Source organism: Pseudophryne corroboree, chromosome 9, assembly GCF_028390025.1.
Source record: "Pseudophryne corroboree isolate aPseCor3 chromosome 9, aPseCor3.hap2, whole genome shotgun sequence".
Classification (NCBI taxonomy): Eukaryota; Metazoa; Chordata; class Amphibia; order Anura; family Myobatrachidae; genus Pseudophryne; species Pseudophryne corroboree.
Window position 1 is genome coordinate 70,512,843 of NC_086452.1, and position 22,934 is coordinate 70,535,776.

At 46.9% G+C, this 22,934-nt stretch overlaps 1 protein-coding gene across 2 annotated transcripts in view; it reads left to right on the forward strand.

Annotated features, from left to right (window-relative positions):
- The window catches only part of LRRC41 (leucine rich repeat containing 41), an 81,298-nt gene that overhangs the window by 50,281 nt on the left and 8,083 nt on the right, over nt 1–22,934 (forward strand). For both annotated transcript variants that reach the window (XM_063939503.1, XM_063939504.1), the window contains exons 6-7: nt 1,940–2,104; nt 2,653–2,751. In XM_063939503.1, coding sequence (XP_063795573.1) covers nt 1,940–2,104; nt 2,653–2,751 — 264 coding nt within the window. The remainder of the gene's footprint in view (nt 1–1,939; nt 2,105–2,652; nt 2,752–22,934) is intronic.

Below are 22,934 nucleotides of genomic sequence, written 5' to 3' on the forward strand. Positions count from 1 at the left end.
ACCCTCAGGCAATAGCGGTGGACGCTCTCGTGACACCGTGGGTTTTTCAGTCGGTCTGTGTGTTCCCTCCTCTTCCTCTCATCTCAGAGATACTGAGAATCATAAGGCGAAAAAGAGTGCAGACAATACTCATTGTTCCAGATTGGCCTCGAAGGGCCTGGTATTCAGATCTTCAGGAGCTGCTCACAGAAGATCCATGGCCTCTTCCTCTCAGGGAGGACCTGTTACAGCAGGGGCCCTGCGTGTTCCAAGACTTAACGCGGTTACGTTTGACGGCATGGCGGTTGATCACCAAATCCTAGCTGGCAAGGGTATTCCGGAGGAAGTCATCCCTACTCTGATAAAGGCTAGGAAGGAGGTGACGGTGAAACATTATCACCGTATCTGGAGGAAGTATGTTTCTTGGTGTGAAGTCAAGAATGCTCCTACGGAAGACTTCCACTTGCGCCGGTTTCTCCACTTTCTACAGACTGGAGTGGATATGGGCCTAAAGTTAGGCTCCATTAAGGTACAGATTTCGTCCCTTTCTATATTCTTCCAGAAAGAATTGGCTTCTCTGCCAGAAGTCCAGACTTTTGTAAAGGGAGTGCTGCACATTCAGCCTCCTTTTGTGGCACCATGGGACCTTAACGTGGTGTTACAGTTCCTAAAATCTCACTGGTTTGAGCCTCTTCAAACTGTTGAATTAAAATTTCTCACTTGGAAGGTGGTCATGTTATTGGCCTTGGCATCTGCAAAGCGGGTGTCAGACTTGGCGGCCTTGTCTCATAAAAGCCCCTATCTCATTTTCCATGTGGATAGAGCAGAGTTGAGTACTCGTCCTCAATTTTTGCCTAAGGTGGTGTCATCGTTTCATATGAACCAACCTATTGTGGTGCCTGTGGCTTTGGGAGATTTGGAGGACTCCAAATCCCTTAATGTAGTCAGGGCCTTAAAAATTTACGTAGCCAGAACGGCTCGAATTAGAAAAACAGAAGCTTTGTTTGTCCTGTATGCAGCCAACAAGGTTGGCGCTCCTGCTTCTAAGCAGATTATTGGTTGCTGGATCTGCAACACGATTCAGCAGGCTCATTCTACGGCTGGATTGCCGGTACCAAATTCAGTAAAGGCCCATTCCACTAGGAAGGTGGGCTCTTCTTGGGCGGCTGCCCGAGGCGTCTCGGCTTTACAGCTTTGCCGAGCAACTACTTGGTCGGGTTCAAACACTTTTGCTAAATTCTACAAGTTTGATACCCTGGCTGATGAGGACCTCATGTTTGCTCAATCGGTGCTGCAGAGTCATCCGCACTATCCCGCCTGGTCTGGAGCTTTGGTATAATCCCCATGGTCCTTACGGAGTCCCCAGCATCCTCTAGGACGTAAGAGAAAATAAGATTTTAAACCTACCGGTAAATCTTTTTCTCCTAGTCCGTAGAGGATGCTGGGCGCCCGTCCCAGTGCGGACTACATTCTGCAAGACTTGTTTATAGTTTTTTGCTTACATAAGGGTTATGTTACAGTTTTGATCAGTCTCGGGCTGATACTGTTTTGTTTCATACTGTTAACAGGTTAGTATATTCCATGTTATACGGTGTGGATGGTGTGGGCTGGTATGAATCTTGCCCTTAGATTAACAAAATCCTTTCCTCGTACTGTCCGTCTCCTCTGGGAACAGTTTCTCTAACTGAGGTCTGGAGGAGGGGCATAGAGGAAGGAGCCAGTGCACACCTATTCTAAAGTTCTTTGTAGTGCCCATGTCTCCTGCGGAGCCCGTCTATACCCCCATGGTCCTTACGGAGTCCCCAGCATCCTCTACGGACTAGGAGAAAAAGATTTACCGGTAGGTTTAAAATCTTATTTTTTCTTGATTCCAAAATCGACTGTGGACAACTGAAGACCATTTGAGCATTTTGCCAGATTTCATCTATTTTCTTTTGTGTTGTATTTGTGGTTTCTACAGAGAATAAGCTAAAACAGCTGGAGCTCCGGTTTCCTCAGGACCCTCTGCAGGCGGAACGTTTAGTGTCTGTCCTGAAGGCCTCTCCTTCCCTCATAGAGCTGTCTCTGGACAATGCAACGTTTTCATGCCAAGAGGATCTAAAAAATGTGTTGCTGGCGATCAATGGTAAGGCTGCATTGCACCAGGTTTAACTTAGTGCTGATACTGCTATTATTTCCAGGTATAATGAGTTTCTACAATGGAGGGTTCTCTGCCACTCTAACGCTTCCATATGTAACCAATGTGTTGGGATGTGTAGGGACTGATAAACCCCAATAAGCCACTTTGGTACAGCTGGCATCCCTCATAGCTTAACTTATGAAATATATTGCTTTAGGCTGAACATGACGCAACAAAGGTAAGTTTGTGAATTGAGCGTTTCGCCATTTAACAGTCATTTCGTAGACTGTGCTAGATAAATGGCAGTGAGAAGCCGATTAATTGATTGCTTTGGACAACTTCTCTACTCTCTCCAAGTTTTGCTACTTCTTAAGCTCAGGGTCTAGTATACCCCATAAAGATATTTTAGAAAATTAGGATTTTCTCAAAGAAATGGATTTAACGGAAGTATAAAAATCTTCTCTGGAATTAAAAAAAAAATTGTTGGGGGGGGGGGGGGTTTGACCATCTCTCCATCTACAGTAAATGTAAGGAATGTTGATTTATGTTTGCAGAATTTAACCCCTCCCTGCGGAGACTGAGCTTCCACGACATGAAAATGACCGAGTCACACACTGAGATAGTGAACCTGCTAAACCATTCCAGTCTTGAAGGTACAGTAAGTTCTATTTCACGTTGGAGACCCAGCTTCTTCCAGTAGACTGATACTACAGCCTGGACACATACCTTTGTGTGTCCTGCTATCTTCCAGTATGGAATATTCAGGTTTTTATTTCCGTAGTAGCTAGTGGGATTGTGATGGGACATATAAACCTCTGATTGTCACTGTACCGTATGCTGAGTAAACAGTAATGAAAGCTACTCAGGAGTATTTCTTCCTTCTTTGGCTTCAGGTAAAAATAGACATTTCTCATACGTCCTAGAGGATGCTGGGGATGCTTCAAGAACCATGGGGTATAGACGGGATCCGCAGGAGACATAGGCACACTTTAAGACTTTGATTGGGTGTGAACTGGCTCTTCCCTCTATGCCCCTCCTCCAGACTCCAGTTTAGATTCTGTGCCCAGAGAGACTGGTCACACACAGGGGAGCTCTACTGAGTTTCTCTGAAAAGACTTTGTTAGATTTATTATTTTCAGGGAGACCTGCTGGCTACAGGCTCCCTGCTTCATGGGAGTGAGGGGAGAGAAGCAGACCTACTTCTTAAGAGTTCAAGGGCTCTGCTTCTTAGGCTACTGGACACCATTAGCTCCAGAGGGTTCAATCACTTGGTACACCTAGCTGCTTGTTCCCGGAGCCGCGCCGTCACCCCCCTCACAGAGCCGGAAGAAAGAAGCCGGGTGAGTATAAAGAAGAAAAGAAGACTTCAGTGTTGAGGTACCGAGCAGCGCGCCATGCTCCCACACACACACACACACACAGCGGCACTGGCAGGGCGCAGGGGGGGTGCCCTGGGCAGCAAGAACACTGAAGTTGTAAACTGGCAAAAATGTGTATCAAAAGTGCCTAGGCACTAAATATAGGACCCCTGCCAGTATAATGTGTAGATTTGAGCAGGACTGAAGCGCGCCGATGAGGGGGCGTGGCTTAGTCCTCACAACTCTATCCAGCGCCATTTTCTCCTCACAGAGACGCTGGTCCTTCCTAAACACTGCTGCATGGATCAGAGTGGAAAACGAGGGGGGGGGGGGGGGGCGCACAGTGGTTTGGTGTGATATAAAGTGAAATAAAAACACTATATCATGGGCGCTGGGGAAAATGAGCTGATAAACTCCTTCTGTGTTTCCATGACAGAATGTACTGGGGTCTATCTCTTATAGCCAGTGAAATGTCGGTGGGTGTTTGGTACACGTGTGTCGGCATATTTGAGGCTGAGGGCTCTGCCACAAAGGGAAGGACTATGTCGGTGCTGTCGACTCCTAATGGTACTTGGTACATGTAAATATGTCAGCATGTCAGTAAAGGTATATTTTTCCCAAGAGAAAACTATATGGGAGACACAGACGTGGGGGGTGTCCCTGTTGGCACCAACAATATCTGACTGGGTGGATATGGACATGATAATATGATGCATATCAGATAGATCTATACCTATATGTAATATGCATGTATAGTATAATTATATAGGTCTGTGGCACGATCACAGACGTAATAATTTTATGGAAGGAGTCATATTCATAGAATAGATTTCTCTCAGACCCTTCAGGGTCGCAAAAATTTTATTTTGCCCAGTTACTACTCCCTGAGATCGACTCGAAAATCTTTCTTAGGTCGACCATAATGTTTACTGATCAGATCCTCAAGATTGGCATTCAGTACCTGTTCATACACACTAGAACGTATTAACGTCGCTAGGGACCTTGCTGTTCCTGACAAAAAATATGTATATGTAGATATGTGTGTGTATGTAGATATATATATATATGTGTGTGTGTATGTATATATATATATATATATATATATATGTATGTATGTGTGTATATATGTGTGTGTGTGAGATATATATATATATATATATATATATATATAGAGAGAGAGATATAGATGTGTGTATAGGTGCATTGGAAGGTATATATGTATGTATATAAAGATATTTGTAATGAATGCTGAGGTAAAGTTTGTCCTTCTCAATGGATAGAAGGTGAGAGTCGCCCCCTGTTCTGCACGGGGACCTTTCACAAAGGATCGTATGCAGGAAGATATGTGATACTCTAATTATGTGTCCGCATGTACGTTGTTTTATACTTGCATTACATGCGCATGGGGGAGTAGTTGTATGCAACTTAAGTTGAGTTATGTCTATATCATTGCAGCGTACCGCCGTGCGACTACAAGGGATATAGGAATCTTGTTTTCGCGGGCAACTTCCATGGCGGTCTCGACTAGGAGGGCGTTGTGGATTCACCAATGGAATGCTGAGACTGACTCCGAGAAGAACTGGAGTATCTTCCCTATGAAGGTGAAACCTGGTTTGAGGATGGCTTTGTTAAGTTGATCTCGGCAGATACCACTGGTAAGTCTACCTTCTTGACCTCTGTTCCCTCACAACTGTTGGTGCCGCATTTTGGTACGATGCAGTCATTTAGACCGAATGGATACGGTTTTCCCTTTCTTTGCAGGTAGAGGAAGGTGGAAAGGTAAGAGGTCAGCAGACTTTTCAAGTTTGCTGAAACAGAAATCATCCTCTGTTTCTACCACATCCACCGCATGTTGCTGGGTCGATCTTGCGGGAGCCCACACCGGTGGGACCACGTCTAATACTCTTCAGTCGGTCCTGGAACGGACTTGGACCAGTGAGTTTGAGAATAGAGTCCCTAGGGGGACATACTGGAGTTTCCAGACGATTCCCCTCACTGATTTTTCAAATATACCTTTCCAATTCTCCCCTGGATGGGGAGGTAGTAGGCGACGCCATACAAGAGTTGGGTCAGGATCAGGTCATTGTCCTGCTGTCCCGGTCACTAAAAAAAAAGAAAAAAGGATAAAAGCTGTTGTTCAAGCTTTTTCGTGCTTCTGAGGCCGGAAGGCTCGGTCAGAATAATTCCAAACAATTTCTACTTAAGAAGTTGAATTACATGGTGGAATCTCTCTGGGCAGGGATCTCCAATCTGTTAAGGAGAAAGAGGGTCTAAATACAGTTCTTCCGCATTAGGCTTACCTGGTTTGCTATTCAGGATTGTCAGTGCAAATTCACCGGGGTGATGGCGGTATGATGGTTTTCTTTAATAGTACAAGAGTCATTATTACTCTGTACTGGGATGCCCTCCTGCGTATGGGGAGGGCAAGAAACAAGTGGTGCAAAACGTTTTATCCCTGACGGATCTTCAACAAAGTGGTTAGCTCCTGAACTTGCCAGAATCACGTTTGATCCCAACGAAGCGGTTGTCGGAGTTGGGAAAAATGTTACATACAAAACTGTTAAGAGTTTGTTTCTTTCAATGGAAAGAGCTCTGAAGATCCAGAGTCGGGTCAGATCTACAACAGTGTCAATTCATCAATACGTTCCATTGATGGAAAAGAGGGTTGCGGCCTACGAGGCCATTCAGTGAGCAGATTAACTGCCAGAGTGTTTTTTAGCGGGACCAATTGGACATGTGGTCCGGGGCTCACCTGCACATGCACCGGAAAATAATCTTATCTTTCAAGACCAGAATTTCTCTCCCGCGGTGGCTGCTCAGTTCTCACCTCCTAGAGGGACGAAGGTTCGCGATCCAGGATGGGATCCTGGTGTCCGTGGATGCAAGTCTCCAGGGCTGGGGAGCAGTCATTCAGGGGGAAACGAATTTCCAGGGAAAATGGTCAAGCCAGGAAGCTTGTCTCATACTTGCCTACCTGACCCTCTCCATGAGGGAGAAAATGCTCTGTTCCTGGACTTTCCTGGCAATGTATGATTGCCATCACCTGTGGTGAAACACCTTTCTTATCAATTAACTAGCTCACCACAGGTGATAGCAATCATACATTACCAGGAAAGTCCAGGAACAGAGCATTTTCTCCCTCATGGAGAGGGTCAGGTAGGCAAGTATGGCTTGTCTGCACATAAACATTCTGGAACATCTTGTTCGTGGTCTGCCCGTCTTAATTCGGACAACATACAGCAGTGGCATACGTAAATCGCCAGGGCGGATCGGAGAGCAGAGCGGGGGATGGCAGAAGCCACAAAAGTATTCCGCTGGGCGGAAAGGCATGTAAACGCGCTATCAGCGATCTTCATTTTGGGTGTAGACAACTGGGAAACAGACTTCCTCAACAGACACGATCTCCATTCAGAAGAGTGGGATCTTCATCAAGAGGTCTTTGCAGAAATGTCAAGTCATTGGGGAATTCCTCAAATAGACATGTTGACGTTTCACCTCGACAAGAAACTTCAAAGATATTGTTCCAGGTCGAGGGACCCTCAAGTAATGGAGGTGGACGCCCTGGTGACACCGTGGGTGTTTCAGTCGGTCTAGGTGTTCCCTCCATTTCCGCTCATTCCAAGGTGATAAAGATCATAAGAGGAACAAGGGTTAAGGTGATACTCATTGTTCCAGACTGGCCAAGGAGGGCCTGGTATCCAGATCTTCAGGAGTTGCTCATAAGAATATCCCTGGCCTCTTCCTCTTCGAGAGGTCCTGTTACAACAGGGGCCGTGCGTGTATCAAGACTTACTGCGGCTGCGTTTGATGGCATGGCGGTTGAACGCCAAATCCTAACATGGAAGGGTATTCCCAGTGAAGTCATTCCCACACTTCTTCAAAAGAAGTAACGGCAAAGCATTACCACTGTATTTGAAGAAAACATGTGTCTTGGTGTGAATCCAAGAAAGCTCCTACGGAGGATTTTCCGCGGGGGCGGTTGCTCCATATTTTGCAAGTAGGTGTGGATGCGGGCCTAAAGTTAGGCTCCATTAATGTACAAATTTCGGCCTTATCAATTTTCTTTCAGAAGGAATTGGCCTCCCTTCCAGAAATACAGACCTTCTTGAAAGGCGTGTTGCACATCCAACCTCCCTGTGTGTCCCCTGTGGCTCCATGGGATCTTAATGTGGTGTTGCAGTTCCTGCAATCTCATTGGTTTGAACCTTTACATAAGGTTGCATTAAAATTTCTTACTTGGAAAGTAGTCATGATGTTAGCCTTAGCATCCGCAAGGCGGGTATCTGAATTGGCGGCTTTGTCTCACAAAAGCCTTTTTTTTTTTTTTTTTTTTTTTAATCTTCCAGGCTGATAGAGCGGAGTTGAGAACTCGTCAGCAATTTCTGCCAAAAGTGGTTTCATGTAAACCAGTTTATTGTGGTGTCAGTGACTACTGACACCTTGGCGGAATCGAAGTCTCTCGATGTGGTCAGAGCTTTAAAAATCTATGTCGCCAGAACGGCTCATGTTAGGAAAACAGAGGCTCTGTTTGTCCTATGGGCTCCCAACAAGATTGGGGCTACTGCTTCCAAGCAGACTATTGCGCGCTGGATCCGTACTGCGATTCAGCAGGCTCATTCTTTGGCAGGATTGCCGTTACCGAAATCGGTGAAGGCCCATTCTACAAGAAAGGTGGGATCATCCTGGGAGCCTGGCCGAGGGGCTCGGCATTACAGCTTGGCCAAACTACTACTTGGCCGGGATCAAACACCTTTACGAAGTTTTACAAGTTTGATACCCAGCCTGATGAGGACCTCTTGTTTGGTCATTCGGTGCTGCAGAGTCGTCCGCACTCTCCCGCCCGTTCTAGAGATTTGGTATAAACCCCATGGTTCTTGAAGCATCCCCAGCATCCTCTAGGACATATGAGAAAATAGGATTTTCTCTATCGTCCTAGTGGATGCTGGGGTTCCTGAAAGGACCATGGGGAATAGCGGCTCCGCAGGAGACAGGGCACAAAAAGTAAAGCTTTTCCGATCAGGTGGTGTGCACTGGCTCCTCCCCCCATGACCCTCCTCCAGACTCCAGTTAGATTTTTGTGCCCGGCCGAGAAGGGTGCAATCTAGGTGGCTCTCCTAAAGAGCTGCTTAGAGAAAGTTTAGCTAGGTTTTTTATGTTACAGTGATTCCTGCTGGCAACAGGATCACTGCAGCGAGGGACTGAGGGGAGAAGGAGTCAACTCACCTGCGTGCAGGATGGATTGGCTTCTTGGCTACTGGACATCAAGCTCCAGAGGGACGATCACAGGTACAGCCTGGATGGTCACCGGAGCCGCGCCGCCGGCCCCCTTGCAGATGCTGAAGACAGAAGAGGTCCAGAATCGGCGGCTGAAGACTCCTGCAGTCTTCTAAAGGTAGCGCACAGCACTGCAGCTGTGCGCCATTTTCCTCTCAGCACACTTCACACGGCAGTCACTGAGGGTGCAGGGCGCTGGGAGGGGGGCGCCCTGGGAGGCAAAATAGTACCTATAAAGGCTAAAAATACCTCACATATAGCCCTAGAGGCTATATGGAGATATTTAACCCCTGCCTGATTTCTCAAAATAGCGGGAGATGAGCCCGCCGGAAAAGGGGCGGGGCCTATCTCCTCAGCACACGGCGCCATTTCCTCTCACAGCTCCGCTGGTCAGGACGGCTCCCAGGTCTCTCCCCTGCACTGCACTACAGAAACAGGGTAAAACAGAGAGGGGGGGCAAATTTATGGCGATATTTTTATATAACAAAGCAGCTATAGGGGAGCACTTATTATAAGGCTATCCCTGATATATATATAGCGCTTTTGGTGTGGGCTGGCAAACTCTCCCTCTGTCTCCCCAAAGGGCTAGTGGGTCCTGTCTTCATTAGGAGCATTCCCTGTGTGTCTGCTGTGTGTCGGTACGTGTGTGTCGACATGTATGAGGACGATATTGGTGTGGAGGCGGAGCAATTGCCAAATATGGGGATGTCACCTCCTAGGGGGTCGACACCAGAATGGATGCCTTTATTTATGGAACTACGGGATAGTGTCAACACGCTAAAGCAGTCGTTTGACGACATGAGACGGCCGGACAATCAATTAGTGCCTGTCCAGGCGACTCAAACACCGTCAGGGGCTGTGAAACGCCCTTTGCCTCAGTCGGTCGACACAGACCCAGACACAGGCGATGACTCCAGTGGTGACGGTGACGAATCAACCGTATTTTCCAGTAGGGCCACACGTTATATGATTTTGGCAATGAAGGAGGCGTTACATTTAGCTGATACTACAGGTACCACTAAACAGGGTATTATGTGGGGTATGAAAAAACTACCTATAGTTTTTCCTGAATCAGAAGAACTAAATGACGTGTGTAATGAAGCGTGGGTTGCCCCTGATAAAAAGCTGATAATTTCAAAGAAATTATTGGCATTATACCCTTTCCCGCCAGAAGTTAGGGAGCGCTGGGAAACACCTCCTAGGGTGGACAAGGCGCTAACACGCTTATCTAAACAAGTGGCGTTACCCTCTCCTGAGACGGCCGCACTTAAAGATCCATCAGATAGGAGGATGGAAAATATCCAAAAAAGTATATACACACATGCAGGTGTTATACTACGACCAGCTGTAGCAACTGCCTGGATGGGCAGTGCGGGGGTAGTTTGGTCAGAATCCCTGATTGAAAATATTGATACCCTGGACAGGGACAATATTTTACTGTCGTTAGAACAAATAAAGGATGCATTTCTTTATATGCGTGATGCACAGAGGGATATATGCACACTGGCATCACGGGTAAGTGCTATGTCCATTTCGGCCAGAAGAGCTTTATGGACGCGACAGTGGACAGGCGATGCGGATTCAAAACGGCATATGGAAGTTTTGCCGTATAAGGGGGAGGAGTTATTTGGAGTCGGTCTATCAGATTTGGTGGCCACGGCTACAGCCGGGAAATCCACCTTTCTACCTCAAGTCACTCCCCAACAGAAAAAGGCACCGACTTTTCAACCGCAGCCCTTTCGTTCCTTTAAAAATAAGAGAGCAAAGGGCTATTCATATTTGCCACGAGGCAAAGGTCGAGGGAAGAGACAGCAACACGCAGCTCCTTCCCAGGATCAGAAGCCCTCCCCGGCTTCTACAAAAGCCTCAGCATGACGCTGGGGCTTCTCAAGCGGACTCGGGGACGGTGGGCGGTCGTCTCAAAAATTACAGCGCGCAGTGGGCTCACTCGCAAGTAGATCCCTGGATCCTGCAGATAATATCTCAGGGATACAGGTTGGAATTAGAGACAGATCCACCTCGCCGTTTCCTGAGGTCTGCTTTACCAACGTCCCCCTCCGAAAGGGAGACGGTGTTGGAAGCCATTCACAAGCTGTACTCTCAGCAGGTGATAGTCAAGGTACCTCTTCTGCAACAAGGGAAGGGGTATTATTCCACTCTTTTTGTGGTACCGAAGCCGGATGGCTCGGTAAGGCCTATTCTAAATCTGAAGTCCTTGAACCTGTACATAAAGAAGTTCAAGTTCAAAATGGAGTCACTCAGAGCAGTGATAGCGAACCTGGAAGAGGGGGACTTTATGGTATCCTTGGACATCAAGGATGCGTATCTCCACGTTCCAATTTACCCCTCACACCAGGGGTACCTCAGGTTCGTTGTACAAAACTGTCACTATCAGTTTCAGACGCTGCCGTTCGGATTGTCCACGGCACCTCGGATCTTTACAAAGGTAATGGCCGAGATGATGATTCTTCTTCGAAGAAAAGGCGTATTAATTATCCCATACTTGGACGATCTCCTAATAAGGGCGAGGTCCAGAGAACAGCTAGAGATGGGATTAGCACTGTCTCAAGAAGTGCTAAAACAGCACGGGTGGATTCTGAATATTCCAAAATCCCAGTTAATGCCGACAACTCGTCTGCTGTTCCTAGGGATGATTCTGGACACGGTTCAGAAAAAGGTTTTTCTCCCGGAGGAAAAAGCCAAGGAGTTATCCGAGCTTGTCAGGAACCTCCTAAAACCAGGAAAGGTGTCTGTACATCAATGCACAAGAGTCCTGGGAAAAATGGTGGCTTCTTACGAAGCGATTCCATTCGGCAGATTCCACGCAAGAATTTTCCAAAGGGATCTGTTGGACAAATGGTCAGGGTCGCATCTTCAGATGCACCTACGGATAACCCTGTCTCCAAGGACAAGGGTGTCTCTTCTGTGGTGGTTGCAGAGTGCTCATCTATTGGAGGGCCGCAGATTCGGAATACAGGATTGGATCCTGGTGACCACGGACGCCAGCCTGAGAGGCTGGGGAGCAGTCACACAAGGAAGAAACTTCCAGGGAGTATGGACGAGCCTGGAAACGTCTCTTCACATAAACATTCTGGAACTAAGAGCAATATACAATGCTCTAAACCAGGCAGAACCTCTGCTTCAGGGAAAACCGGTATTGATCCAGTCGGACAACATCACGGCAGTCGCCCATGTGAACAGACAGGGCGGCACAAGAAGCAGGAGGGCAATGGCAGAAGCTGCAAGGATTCTTCGCTGGGCAGAGAATCATGTGATAGCACTGTCAGCAGTGTTCATCCCGGGAGTGGACAACTGGGAAGCAGACTTCCTCAGCAGACACGATCTTCACCCGGGAGAGTGGGGACTTCATCCAGAAGTCTTCCACATGCTGGTAACCCGTTGGGAAAGACCAATGGTGGACATGATGGCGTCTCGCCTCAACAAAAAACTGGACAGGTATTGCGCCAGGTCAAGAGATCCGCAGGCAATAGCTGTGGACGCGCTGGTAACGCCTTGGGTGTACCAGTCGGTGTATGTGTTTCCTCCTCTGCCTCTCATACCAAAAGTATTGAGAATTATACGGCAAAGAGGCGTAAGAACGATACTAGTGGTTCCGGATTGGCCAAGGAGGACTTGGTACCCGGAACTTCAAGAGATGATCACGGAAGATCCGTGGCCTCTACCTCTAAGGAGGGACTTGCTTCAGCAGGGTCCCTGTCTGTTTCAAGACTTACCGCGGCTGCGTTTGACGGCATGGCGGTTGAACGCCGGATCCTAAAGGAAAGAGGCATGCCGGAAGAAGTCATTCCTACTTTGATTAAAGCAAGGAAGGAAGTAACCGTGCAACATTATCACCGAATTTGGCGAAAATATGTTGCGTGGTGCGAAGATCGGAGTGCTCCGACGGAGGAATTTCACCTGGGTCGATTCCTACATTTCCTGCAATCAGGATTGTCAATGGGTCTCAAATTGGGATCTATTAAGGTTCAAATTTCGGCCCTGTCGATTTTCTTTCAAAAAGAATTGGCTTCAGTCCCTGAAGTCCAGACCTTTGTTAAGGGAGTGCTGCATATTCAGCCTCCTGTGGTGCCTCCAGTGGCACCGTGGGATCTAAATGTGGTTTTGGACTTCCTAAAATCTCATTGGTTTGAACCACTAAAAAAGGTGGATTTGAAATATCTCACATGGAAAGTGACCATGCTTCTAGCCCTGGCTTCTGCCAGGAGAGTGTCAGAATTGGCAGCTTTATCTTACAAAAGCCCATATCTGATTTTCCATTCGGACAGGGCAGAACTGCGGACTCGTCCGCATTTTCTCCCTAAGGTGGTGTCAGCATTTCATCTGAACCAGCCTATTGTAGTGCCTGCGGCTACAAGTGACTTGGAGGACTCCAAGTTACTGGACGTTGTCAGAGCATTAAAAATATATATTGCAAGGACAGCTGGAGTCAGAAAATCTGACTCGTTGTTTATATTGTATGCACCCAACAAGATGGGTGCTCCTGCGTCTAAGCAGACGATTGCTCGTTGGATCTGTAGCACAATCCAACTTGCACATTCTGTGGCAGGCTTGCCACAGCCTAAATCTGTAAAGGCCCACTCCACAAGGAAGGTGGGCTCATCTTGGGCGGCTGCCCGAGGGGTCTCGGCATTACAACTTTGCCGAGCAGCTACGTGGTCAGGGGAGAACACGTTTGTAAAATTTTACAAATTTGATACTCTGGCTAAGGAGGACCTGGAGTTCTCTCATTCGGTGCTGCAGAGTCATCCGCACTCTCCCGCCCGTTTGGGAGCTTTGGTATAATCCCCATGGTCCTTTCAGGAACCCCAGCATCCACTAGGACGATAGAGAAAATAAGATTTTACTTACCGATAAATCTATTTCTCGGAGTCCGTAGTGGATGCTGGGCGCCCATCCCAAGTGCGGATTATCTGCATAAGTTGTACATAGTTATTGTTAACTAATTCGGGTTATTGTTAAAGGAAGCCATCTTTCAGAGGCTCCGCTGTTATCATACTGTTAACTGGGTTTAGATCACAAGTTGTACGGTGTGATTGGTGTGGCTGGTATGAGTCTTACCCGGGATTCAAAATCCTCCCTTATTGTGTACGCTCGTCCGGGCACAGTACCTAACTGGAGTCTGGAGGAGGGTCATGGGGGGAGGAGCCAGTGCACACCACCTGATCGGAAAAGCTTTACTTTTTGTGCCCTGTCTCCTGCGGAGCCGCTATTCCCCATGGTCCTTTCAGGAACCCCAGCATCCACTACGGACTCCGAGAAATAGATTTATCGGTAAGTAAAATCTTATTTTAATACCTACCGGTAAATCCTTTCTCTTAGTCCGTAGAGGATGCTGGGCGCCCTTCCCAGTGCGTACTGTATCTGCAGTTATTGGGTATGTTTACACACATGGTGTGTTGTGTTTCAGTCAGCCTGTTGCTGACGATATTCATGCCATGGCATGCGTTATGCTGTTATTGGTTGTGTTTACACACACAGGTTGTGTTACGTTTTATGTCAGCGTATTGCTGCATATTCTTCATGCCGTCGGCTGGTGCTCTATTGAATGCCACGTTCTGCAGCATACTGAGGTGTGAGCTGGTAAGATGCTCACCGTGGTTTAACAATAAATTCTTTCCTCGAAATGTCCGTCTCCCTGGGCACAGTTACTTAAACTGGAGTCTGGAGGAGGGGCAGAGAGGGAAGGGCCAGTTCACACCCAATCAAAGTCTTAAAGTGTGCCCATGTCTCCTGCGGATCCCGTCTATACCCCATGGATCTTGAAGCATCCCCAGCATCCTCTACGGACTAAGAGAAAAGGATTTAACGTAGGTATTAAAATCCTATTTTCTCTAATTCTAGACTGCCTATCCTTTCCTGCCATTCTCCATCTTTTCAGACATGGTCAACCTGTGGCTCCCCAGCTGTTGCTAAACTGCAAGTCCCAGCATGCCCTGCCACTGTTTTAGCGTTCCCTAATAGCAGAAGCTGTGTTGGGGCATGCTGGGATTTGTAGTTTCATAACAGCTGTAGTGCCACAGTTTGGCCAGGCCTGCTTGTTCTATGCAATCCTCTGTTTTCCGTCCCATGTCATCCCTGTGTGCTGCTCTGCCCCACACCTATGGATGGTGTAAATGGAATTTTACATGAAAGCAGCAGGTAAAGTGGCTGCAGCATCTCTATCCATCACCCCTTTTATTAAGTGTCACATTGGGGGATGCAGGATGTAGTGTGCAGGCCCTGCCCTCCAGATGGTTTCACGCTAAAGAGAGAGAAAATGACGCTCCTACTACTGCCATCCATAGCTCGTGCATGACTCAAGCATTTTCCTTGGTCCCTAATTTTCAGTAGTTAGTTGTCTTCAAAGCTCCAATGTTTCCCTAAAAGCCTTCTCAGTTGGACTCTGGAGGACTGGCAACATGTGGCCGATGAGTCATGGTTCCAGTTGCTTCGGTCTGGTGGTAGGTTGTAGTACATGTCAACCTAGTGACCCTTTATGTGTTTTTCTTTTTTTTTTTTTTCCCCTGAGGTGGACTGTGTGTGTGTGTGTGTGTGTGTGTGTGTGTGTGTGTGTGTGTGTGTGTGTGTGTGTGTGTGTGTGTGTGTTTTTTTTTCCTGTAGGGGCCACTGTGTCCTGACCCCTTTGAATTTGTGTTTTCTGTTGAATAATTTTGTTTAATTATAAACTATTTTGGTTAATAAATGTATTAATTATGAATAGAGCTGGATTTGGTAGGAGGGGTACAGTGTCCGTTTTTTTTTTTGTTTTTTTTTTTGGGGGGGGGCAGAGTGTCATGTGCACAGTATCAGTTTCCGCTATCAAATCTGGAACCTGCAGGAGAGGGATTAGATGATCTCTCTTGCGAGGAAGCCTCCATTAAAGCCGTTTGCTCCAGCTGAAGATTATGTAAACCAGTGGTTCCCAAACTCCATCCTCAGGACCCCACACGGTTCACGTTTTCCATGTCACCCAGCAGCTGCCCTGTGTATTACCAGCTGTCATATTTTAAAAATCTACAGGTGACCTGCAAAACATGAACCGTGTGGGGTCCTGAGGACCGAGTTTGAGAACCTGTGGTGTAAACTAACTAGCGTAGTACATAGGGGGTTACATTGTAGTCCCCATTAATAATAATGGGGAGTGCGATCTGCAGCACTAATTATCCTTCTGCAGGTCTTTTCTGTGAAATCTCCTGCACTAGGGTATTTAGGGGCTCATTTATCAATGAGTGATAAAACTCGTTGTGAATTATAAAATTCATAGCATATGGTAAATAGTGCTCCAGCCAATCAGCTCCTTACTGCCATGTGTTCAGCAGCTAACTATCATGTGTTGTTACAATGAGTTTTATCAGTCGTTGATAAATGGGCCCCTTAGTACATACCATTTCACACCCAAAAAAAACCCCAAACATAATTTTTGTTAGAGCACTATAAAGTCAGATATAGTCAGACCCCATGGCACAGGCCACATGGCACTGTGCAGACCACACGCACACAACTGACCACACCCCTATATCACTGCTCACACCCCCTGAAGCAGCATACAATTGGCCCTAAATACATTTCAGCTCCAGGCCCAACTGGACTGTAATCTGGCACTGGCTAAATGTCTCAGGAGGCCATTGGTGCGTATGATGTCATTGCCACTAGCATGAAGATCTGGTCTGCGGACCGAATTTCTTCGCAGGAAAAAGTATTCTTTACCCTTAAGTTCCAGAAAATGATCATCCATAGCAACCAGATCTGTCACTCCTCTGTTATTACTCCTTGTAGTATTCAGTTTAAGAACTAAGTGGGGAGCCGATTACTTCTGAGTTGGACGCTTTTCTGTCTGCTTACTCTTAAGTGTCCGCCGAATATCCATCCGTCCTCATTTGGAAAGCCACAGCTGGAATCATAAGTATTGGGACTTGCATCTTCCCCATGCTGGGTGTAAAAGATCCATCTGAAACAGGCGCCCCATGTTTCTCCGGCAGAGTCCACAGGTTATCCACAGGATAACAATGGGATATGATGAAGCGACAGCGGATTTGTACCAAACGGTCAAAGCTTTCTCTTTCATCCATCTGGGGGACGCTGCGCCATTACTTGTGGGTTAGAGGTGTGTGGTTGTGGAGTTTGGCACAGAACTATTAAAACCTGACTCCTCCCCCCTCTAACCCCTCCCATCTCCTTCCTGCCTAGCCAGCACCTCAGTTTTAGTTTTGTGCCTGTGGAGTACAGACACAGTTTTTATTTCTCCTAATTTTTCTTTATTTTTCTTTATTTTTCTATACCTAGTCCCTGTTTACAGGTGACAGGTATAAATGGAACAAGGATGCTGTCAGAAAGGGCCACCATACCTTGGTCACTGGGGCCTTTTGATTCACACGACAGATCAAAGAGGTACTGGACAGCCACAATCTGTCACTGGCAGTATTGGGCTGTCCCTAACGGTTTTTATTATTTATTATTTATTAATATTTATTTATTTTACTAATTTTAGTATTATTTTTACTTTATATCCCTCCCCCCCCCCCCCCCCCCGGCGCAAGCCCGCTGTGCCGGAGACCTGTACCCATACAGCCGCAGTACTGTCTGAAGGGCTGTGGGGACGGGACGGGGATCCCGGAGAAGCCGCCGCAACAGTCGCTATACTTAGCAACGCGCGGCGGCCCGAACTTCCGGTTGGTCGCGAGAGGAGAGCAGGGACGGCTTCCCGCTCTGTTCTGCCCGCGCGCACGTCATGATACCATCTACAGTGACAGGGGGACGCTGTGCTCGCTACCTGAACAGAACAACTTGGGGTGGCGGCACGCGAGAGCCGCAGACTTTCGGCTGCAGCGCGCCTACTGAAGCTGACAGGCGCTTCATTGTTCAAGAAGGGACGGACTCCCGCCCTCCACTACCACGCGCGCACTCTCGTCCAGGTATGCAGGGCTCCGGCCGCCATCTTCTCCAGAGGCAGTACGGGGGACACTGTGCAGCGCTCACAACAAAGGCTGATCACCTAACAGCAAGTATATTTTGGGACACAGTATAAATTCACTGTAGATTTACATTGTGTCATGCTATACTTTTAGGGGAGGTAATTTTTGCAATATATAATATGCATTGAACACAGTATGATTCATAGTATATTACAATATACAACAATATGTCAAAGTATTGGAAAAGAGAATAAATTAATTAATTACTTATGAAATCTACAAAGGGTAAGACCGCCTCGGTGGTTTATTTTTTCCTGCTCACTATGGGGATCATAGCTAGCAAAGGGAAGCCCGGACGCAGGTACTCTGTGTTTCATGCTCTGGGGCATCTGTGGCGGACCAGCAGGAAAGTTCCGCGGATCAGTCTATGCCTCTATGGCTACAGTGGAAGCTCTATGGGCTTGAAATATGGGCTCAGTCTCTAAACAAATTTGTTAACTCTGCCGGCAGTTCTTCTGCTACAAAACGGCCGCAGCCGTTGCCCGCTATAACTTTTCCGGAGGAGTAGTTGGAAACATTCCCACTGGAGGATGGGGAAGTAGACCCAGAGTGGGATAATAGGATGAGGAGTTTTTCTACTAGCTCAGGTGTTAGATTCTGATATAAGCCATCCGTCAAACTCTTAATATTCAGAGTTCGGAGGTGGCGGGTTCTTCCTCTGCCTTTTTCAAAACACAAAAAAAAAAAGACAAGTTACTGTCTTTCCCCCTTATTCACACTTTGCGGATATTTGAAAGAGCCCTGACTTAAGTCGGATTCTCCTGTCCCAGCCCCAAAATAAATTTTAATTTATATAAGGGGGATACAAGATGTTGAGAAACAGACCCAAAAGGTAGACGCTCCTATTCACATTTAACAAAAGCTACGGTTATTCTTTTTGTACATGGGCAGTGCTGCTGGTGTGATGCTTGGCATTGCTGCCTTAGGGCGCTGAGGTCGTGGGTTCAATTCCCACCATGGCCCAAACTGTGAGGTTTGTACGTTTTAGTTGAAAGATCCTACAGATAGGAAGATTGAAACAATGATTAAATCTATGTTATCTTTATCAGGAATTTTCTACTCCCAATTCTAGCTAGCACTTGGGTCTTCATGGCCGCGGATGACTGGCTGGCACAGGTTGTATCTTGAATGCAGTCCCACGATCCATCGGAAGTCATTCAATTAGAAAAATGAGACCTTGTTAGAGTCTACTGCGCTACAATCCTGTATTTCTGCCTTGACCGTGACAGCAAGACGGTCTCTTTGATTTCGGGTTTGGGAATGCCGTTTCTGACTCGGAACAGAGCTTGACGGCGATACCCTTTGAAGGTGAGTTCTTTTTGGGTCGGAATTACAGAAGAGACTACAGGGGGCAAGAGCCCTTTTCTTCCATTTGCTCCTCAGAGACCGAAGACCACAAGGTTTCGGTCCTTTCGTACACAGGACAGAGGTAGTTTCCATCCCTTTCGTTCTTTCTCCAGGTTCCCACGAAGAGAGGCATTCAGAGGTAGAGGAACACAGGCGGCTCTTAGACCAGCCAGTAAACCTGCCGACATACCTACTGCATGACGGTTAACGATCTCTGGAGGGATCAATGACGATTCGGGCTCGGTTACGGCAGTTCAAGGAAGTGTGGCTCCTGTCAAAACCAGATCTGTGGGTGACGGAGGTCATATCCAGAGATTATATGTTACATCTCGAGGAACCAATCCCATATCGTGTGTTCGTCACTCCTCTCCAAAAACGCTCCCTCCAGACGTTGAGCTCTTCTTTATGCAACAGCCACTCTCTTACTAAATGGAGTGATTCTTCTAGTTCCCTCTCAGCAGAGAGGTCGGGATTTTACTCAGGTCTTTTTCTTGTGGACAAACCGTTTCGGCCAAAAGGGTTTGAATCCATATCTCTCAACCCAAAAGTTCAGAATGGAATCCATCCATTCGATTATCGCTACATAAAACCAGGGGAATATTTGGCTTCAGTGGACGTAGAGGACGTCTACCTGCATGTTCCTATTTGGACAGGTCGTCAATCTTGTCTGAGATACGCAGTCGGTCCTTGCCATTTTCAGTTTCTCTTCCCTTTGGTCTATCCACGGCTCCTCAGGTATTCACAGGGTGTCAGCATTATTCCGTATTTAGATGATCTTTTCATCAGGACTGTCAGAGTGAATCCTTCACCAGAACTTGCGTCTCACGATAGAGACTCTATAGTCATTCAGATGGATAATAACTTTTCCACAGTCATCTTTACTTCCTTCCCAGAAAATTATATTTCTGGGATTCTTATTCGACGCTACCAACCAGAAAGCGTTTCTTCCTCACGGACAGGACCTCATCTCGAATTACAGCTAATCCGCTTGTCTGTAAAGACTCGTCGGTCGCTTCGCTGGTGGCTTCACAGCCCAATTTGACCAAAAAGGGTACCGTTCACGATTTGCTCTTGAGGGATGGTCACCACAGACGCAAGCCTCAGAGGTTGAGGGGCGGTGTTTCAGACTCCTTACTTTCAGACGTTCTGAAACAGTCGAGTCTAAGTTACAGATCAACATCTTGGAGTTGAGGGCAGTCCGGTAGGCATCCTTCGGATTCAAACCATGGTAAAGGGTAATCCAGTACGGGTTCAGCCCGACAACGCCACGGCAGTTACTTAAATAAAGGAACTCGAAACTGGACCGCCAGGAAGGCAGTCGCTCAGATTCTCACTTAGGCAAAACATTGGGTTCAGATTATACCCGTGATTCACATTCCAGGAGTCGAGACCTGGGAAGCGGTTTTCTTAAGCCGTCACACGGTGCATAAGGGAGAGAGGGGGCTTCACCAGGAGGTGTTTCTGACTCTAGTAGTCCGGTGGGGGATGCCCGATGTAGATCTGACGGCGTCTTGTCTCAACAATAAACCTCCTCTCTAAGGGTCGCGTACTCAGGACCCTTAAGCAATTCTAATCAATGAACTGACGGCGCTGTGGCACTTTCAACTGGGATATGTGTTTCCACCATTTCCACTGATTCCACGTCGGCTTCAACGCGTTCAGAGAGAAGGTCTTCCAATCATTCTGGTGGACCCAGATTGGCCACGATGACAGTGGTACACTCTTCTGCACAATAGGGTCGTCGAGGAACCATCCCGACCCTCTCTGCTCTAGATCTTATGATTCAAGGACCATGTCACCACACAGGTTTGGTCGGCTGACTTTGACGGCTTGGTTCTTGAATCCAATATTTTAAGGGGAAAAATGTTTTTTCTCGTCCTGTTGAGTAAAGATAACCGGTGGCTTCTGGAATTTACATTGCTTGGTGTGAAAAGCGTGGTTTAACACCGGATGTGTTTAGAGTTTCCTCGTCTGTTATCCTGCATTCAGGAGGATCTCAATGAGGATCTCAGACTTCTTCACTAATGGGGTCAAGTTTCTACTTGGTCGACTCTTCTTCATAGGAGACTGGCTATCACTCCAGAAGTTCAGACGTTCCTTCAGGGAGTTCTTCGGATTCAGTCACCTTTTTTTGTTCCTCCCTGGGACTTTAACTTAGTCCTTACGTTTTTTTTTTAGAAACCTCCATTTCAACCTTTGGAATCTGTACAATTGCGGTATATAACGTTCAATGTCTTCCGATTGACAATTTCCTCCAAAAGATGAGCATCTAAATTGGCAGCTCTTTCTTGCAGACCACCCTTGTTGGATTTTCATGATGATCGGGTGGTTCTGCGAACAAAACCTTCCTTCCTCCGAAGGTTGTGTCAGCGTTTCATCTAAATTAGGACATTGTCCTTCCAGCGTTTACTCCTCCTCCTTCCGGGGAGGATTCCCATTGGCTCTCTTAGATGTGCTTAGGGCCTTACGGATTTATTTATCTCGTACGAATTCTATCCGTCGTACGAATGCATTGTTGGTTTTTAATGGCTGCGTCCAAATGAGATTGGCCGGAGTCCAAGTACACAGTGACTCGTTGGGTAACTACGACCATCACAGAGTCTTCTAATGTTTCAGTTCCTGACTCGATTCAAGCTCCTTCGACTCCAGCTATTGGAGCTTCTTGAGATGTTCGCGGGGCTGCGTCTATTGAGCAGTCGTGTAGGGCGGCGACCTGGTCGTCTGTGCATACGTTTTAAAAAGGTTTTACCGTTCTCACACTTTCGGTTTGGAGACTGCCCCTGTTGGGCGTCAAATTTGGCGGACGGCTATGCCGTCTATGTCTCCCTCCTCTCATTTGCTTGCTTTGGGAAATCCCACAAGTAATGGCGCAGCGTCCCCCAGATGGATGAAAGAGAAATAGGGATTTTTGTTTACTTACCGTAAAATCTCTTTCTCTGATTCCATCTGGGGGACGCTGCGATCCCTCCCATATGTTGTCTGGTTTAACCAGTTAATTGTTTTCGGTCTATCTCCTTTGGCTTGGCTAAACGTTAACTGAGGTGCTGGCTAGGCAGGAAGAAGATGGCAGGGGTTAGAGGGGGGAGGAGTCAGGTTTTAATAGTTCTGTGCCAAACTCCACAACCACACACCTCTAACCCACAAGTAATGGCGCAGCGTCCCCCAGATGGAATCAGAGAAAGAGATTTTACGGTAAGTAAACAAAAATCCCTATTTTCCGGCCTCCCAGCATGCAGTGGGCCCGTCCATATATCGCCGCCTCCTGGCTCAGGCAAATCAGTTTTTTGTTTGGCGCGGCAGGAGCCGGACCATGTTCAGTGGGCTGCTGGTTTTTAGCAGCCCTAAGCTTTCTTATTTTATTTTTATAGTCTTACTGTTTCTTCTGAGCGATCTTTCTAAACAGCGACTTATACGTCTTAGAAAAATAGCTGATCACAATCAGTGCGCCACAGCAGCCAAAACAAGGGGTGGTTAAAAGTATCACCAATACTTTGAAAAACATACAATGGAGCAAATAATTTACCACCCTTTATCTAAGGCGCTTCTCAATGAACCGTCAAGTGGATGTTCAATCTCTGTGGTTATAGGGATGATTGCCCTTAAAAGATAGAACATAACACAGACATAGCATAATACTGTGACAGCAATGAAGCACACAATAAATGGATGAAAGATCCAGACTCGTACCACAAGAGGTGGTCTACTAATAGTAGACAATATCGCTTTTTATGGAGCGGATCACCGACTTGGGAGTGTTCTGAGCCGTCTTAATACATGGAAGATTTTTCTTTCTTGCTTCAACCAATTTTACATATAAGGAAATAGTACTAGGATAGTGTATTACCATAAAAAATTTATTTCCACAAACAACATAAGATCTCTAAA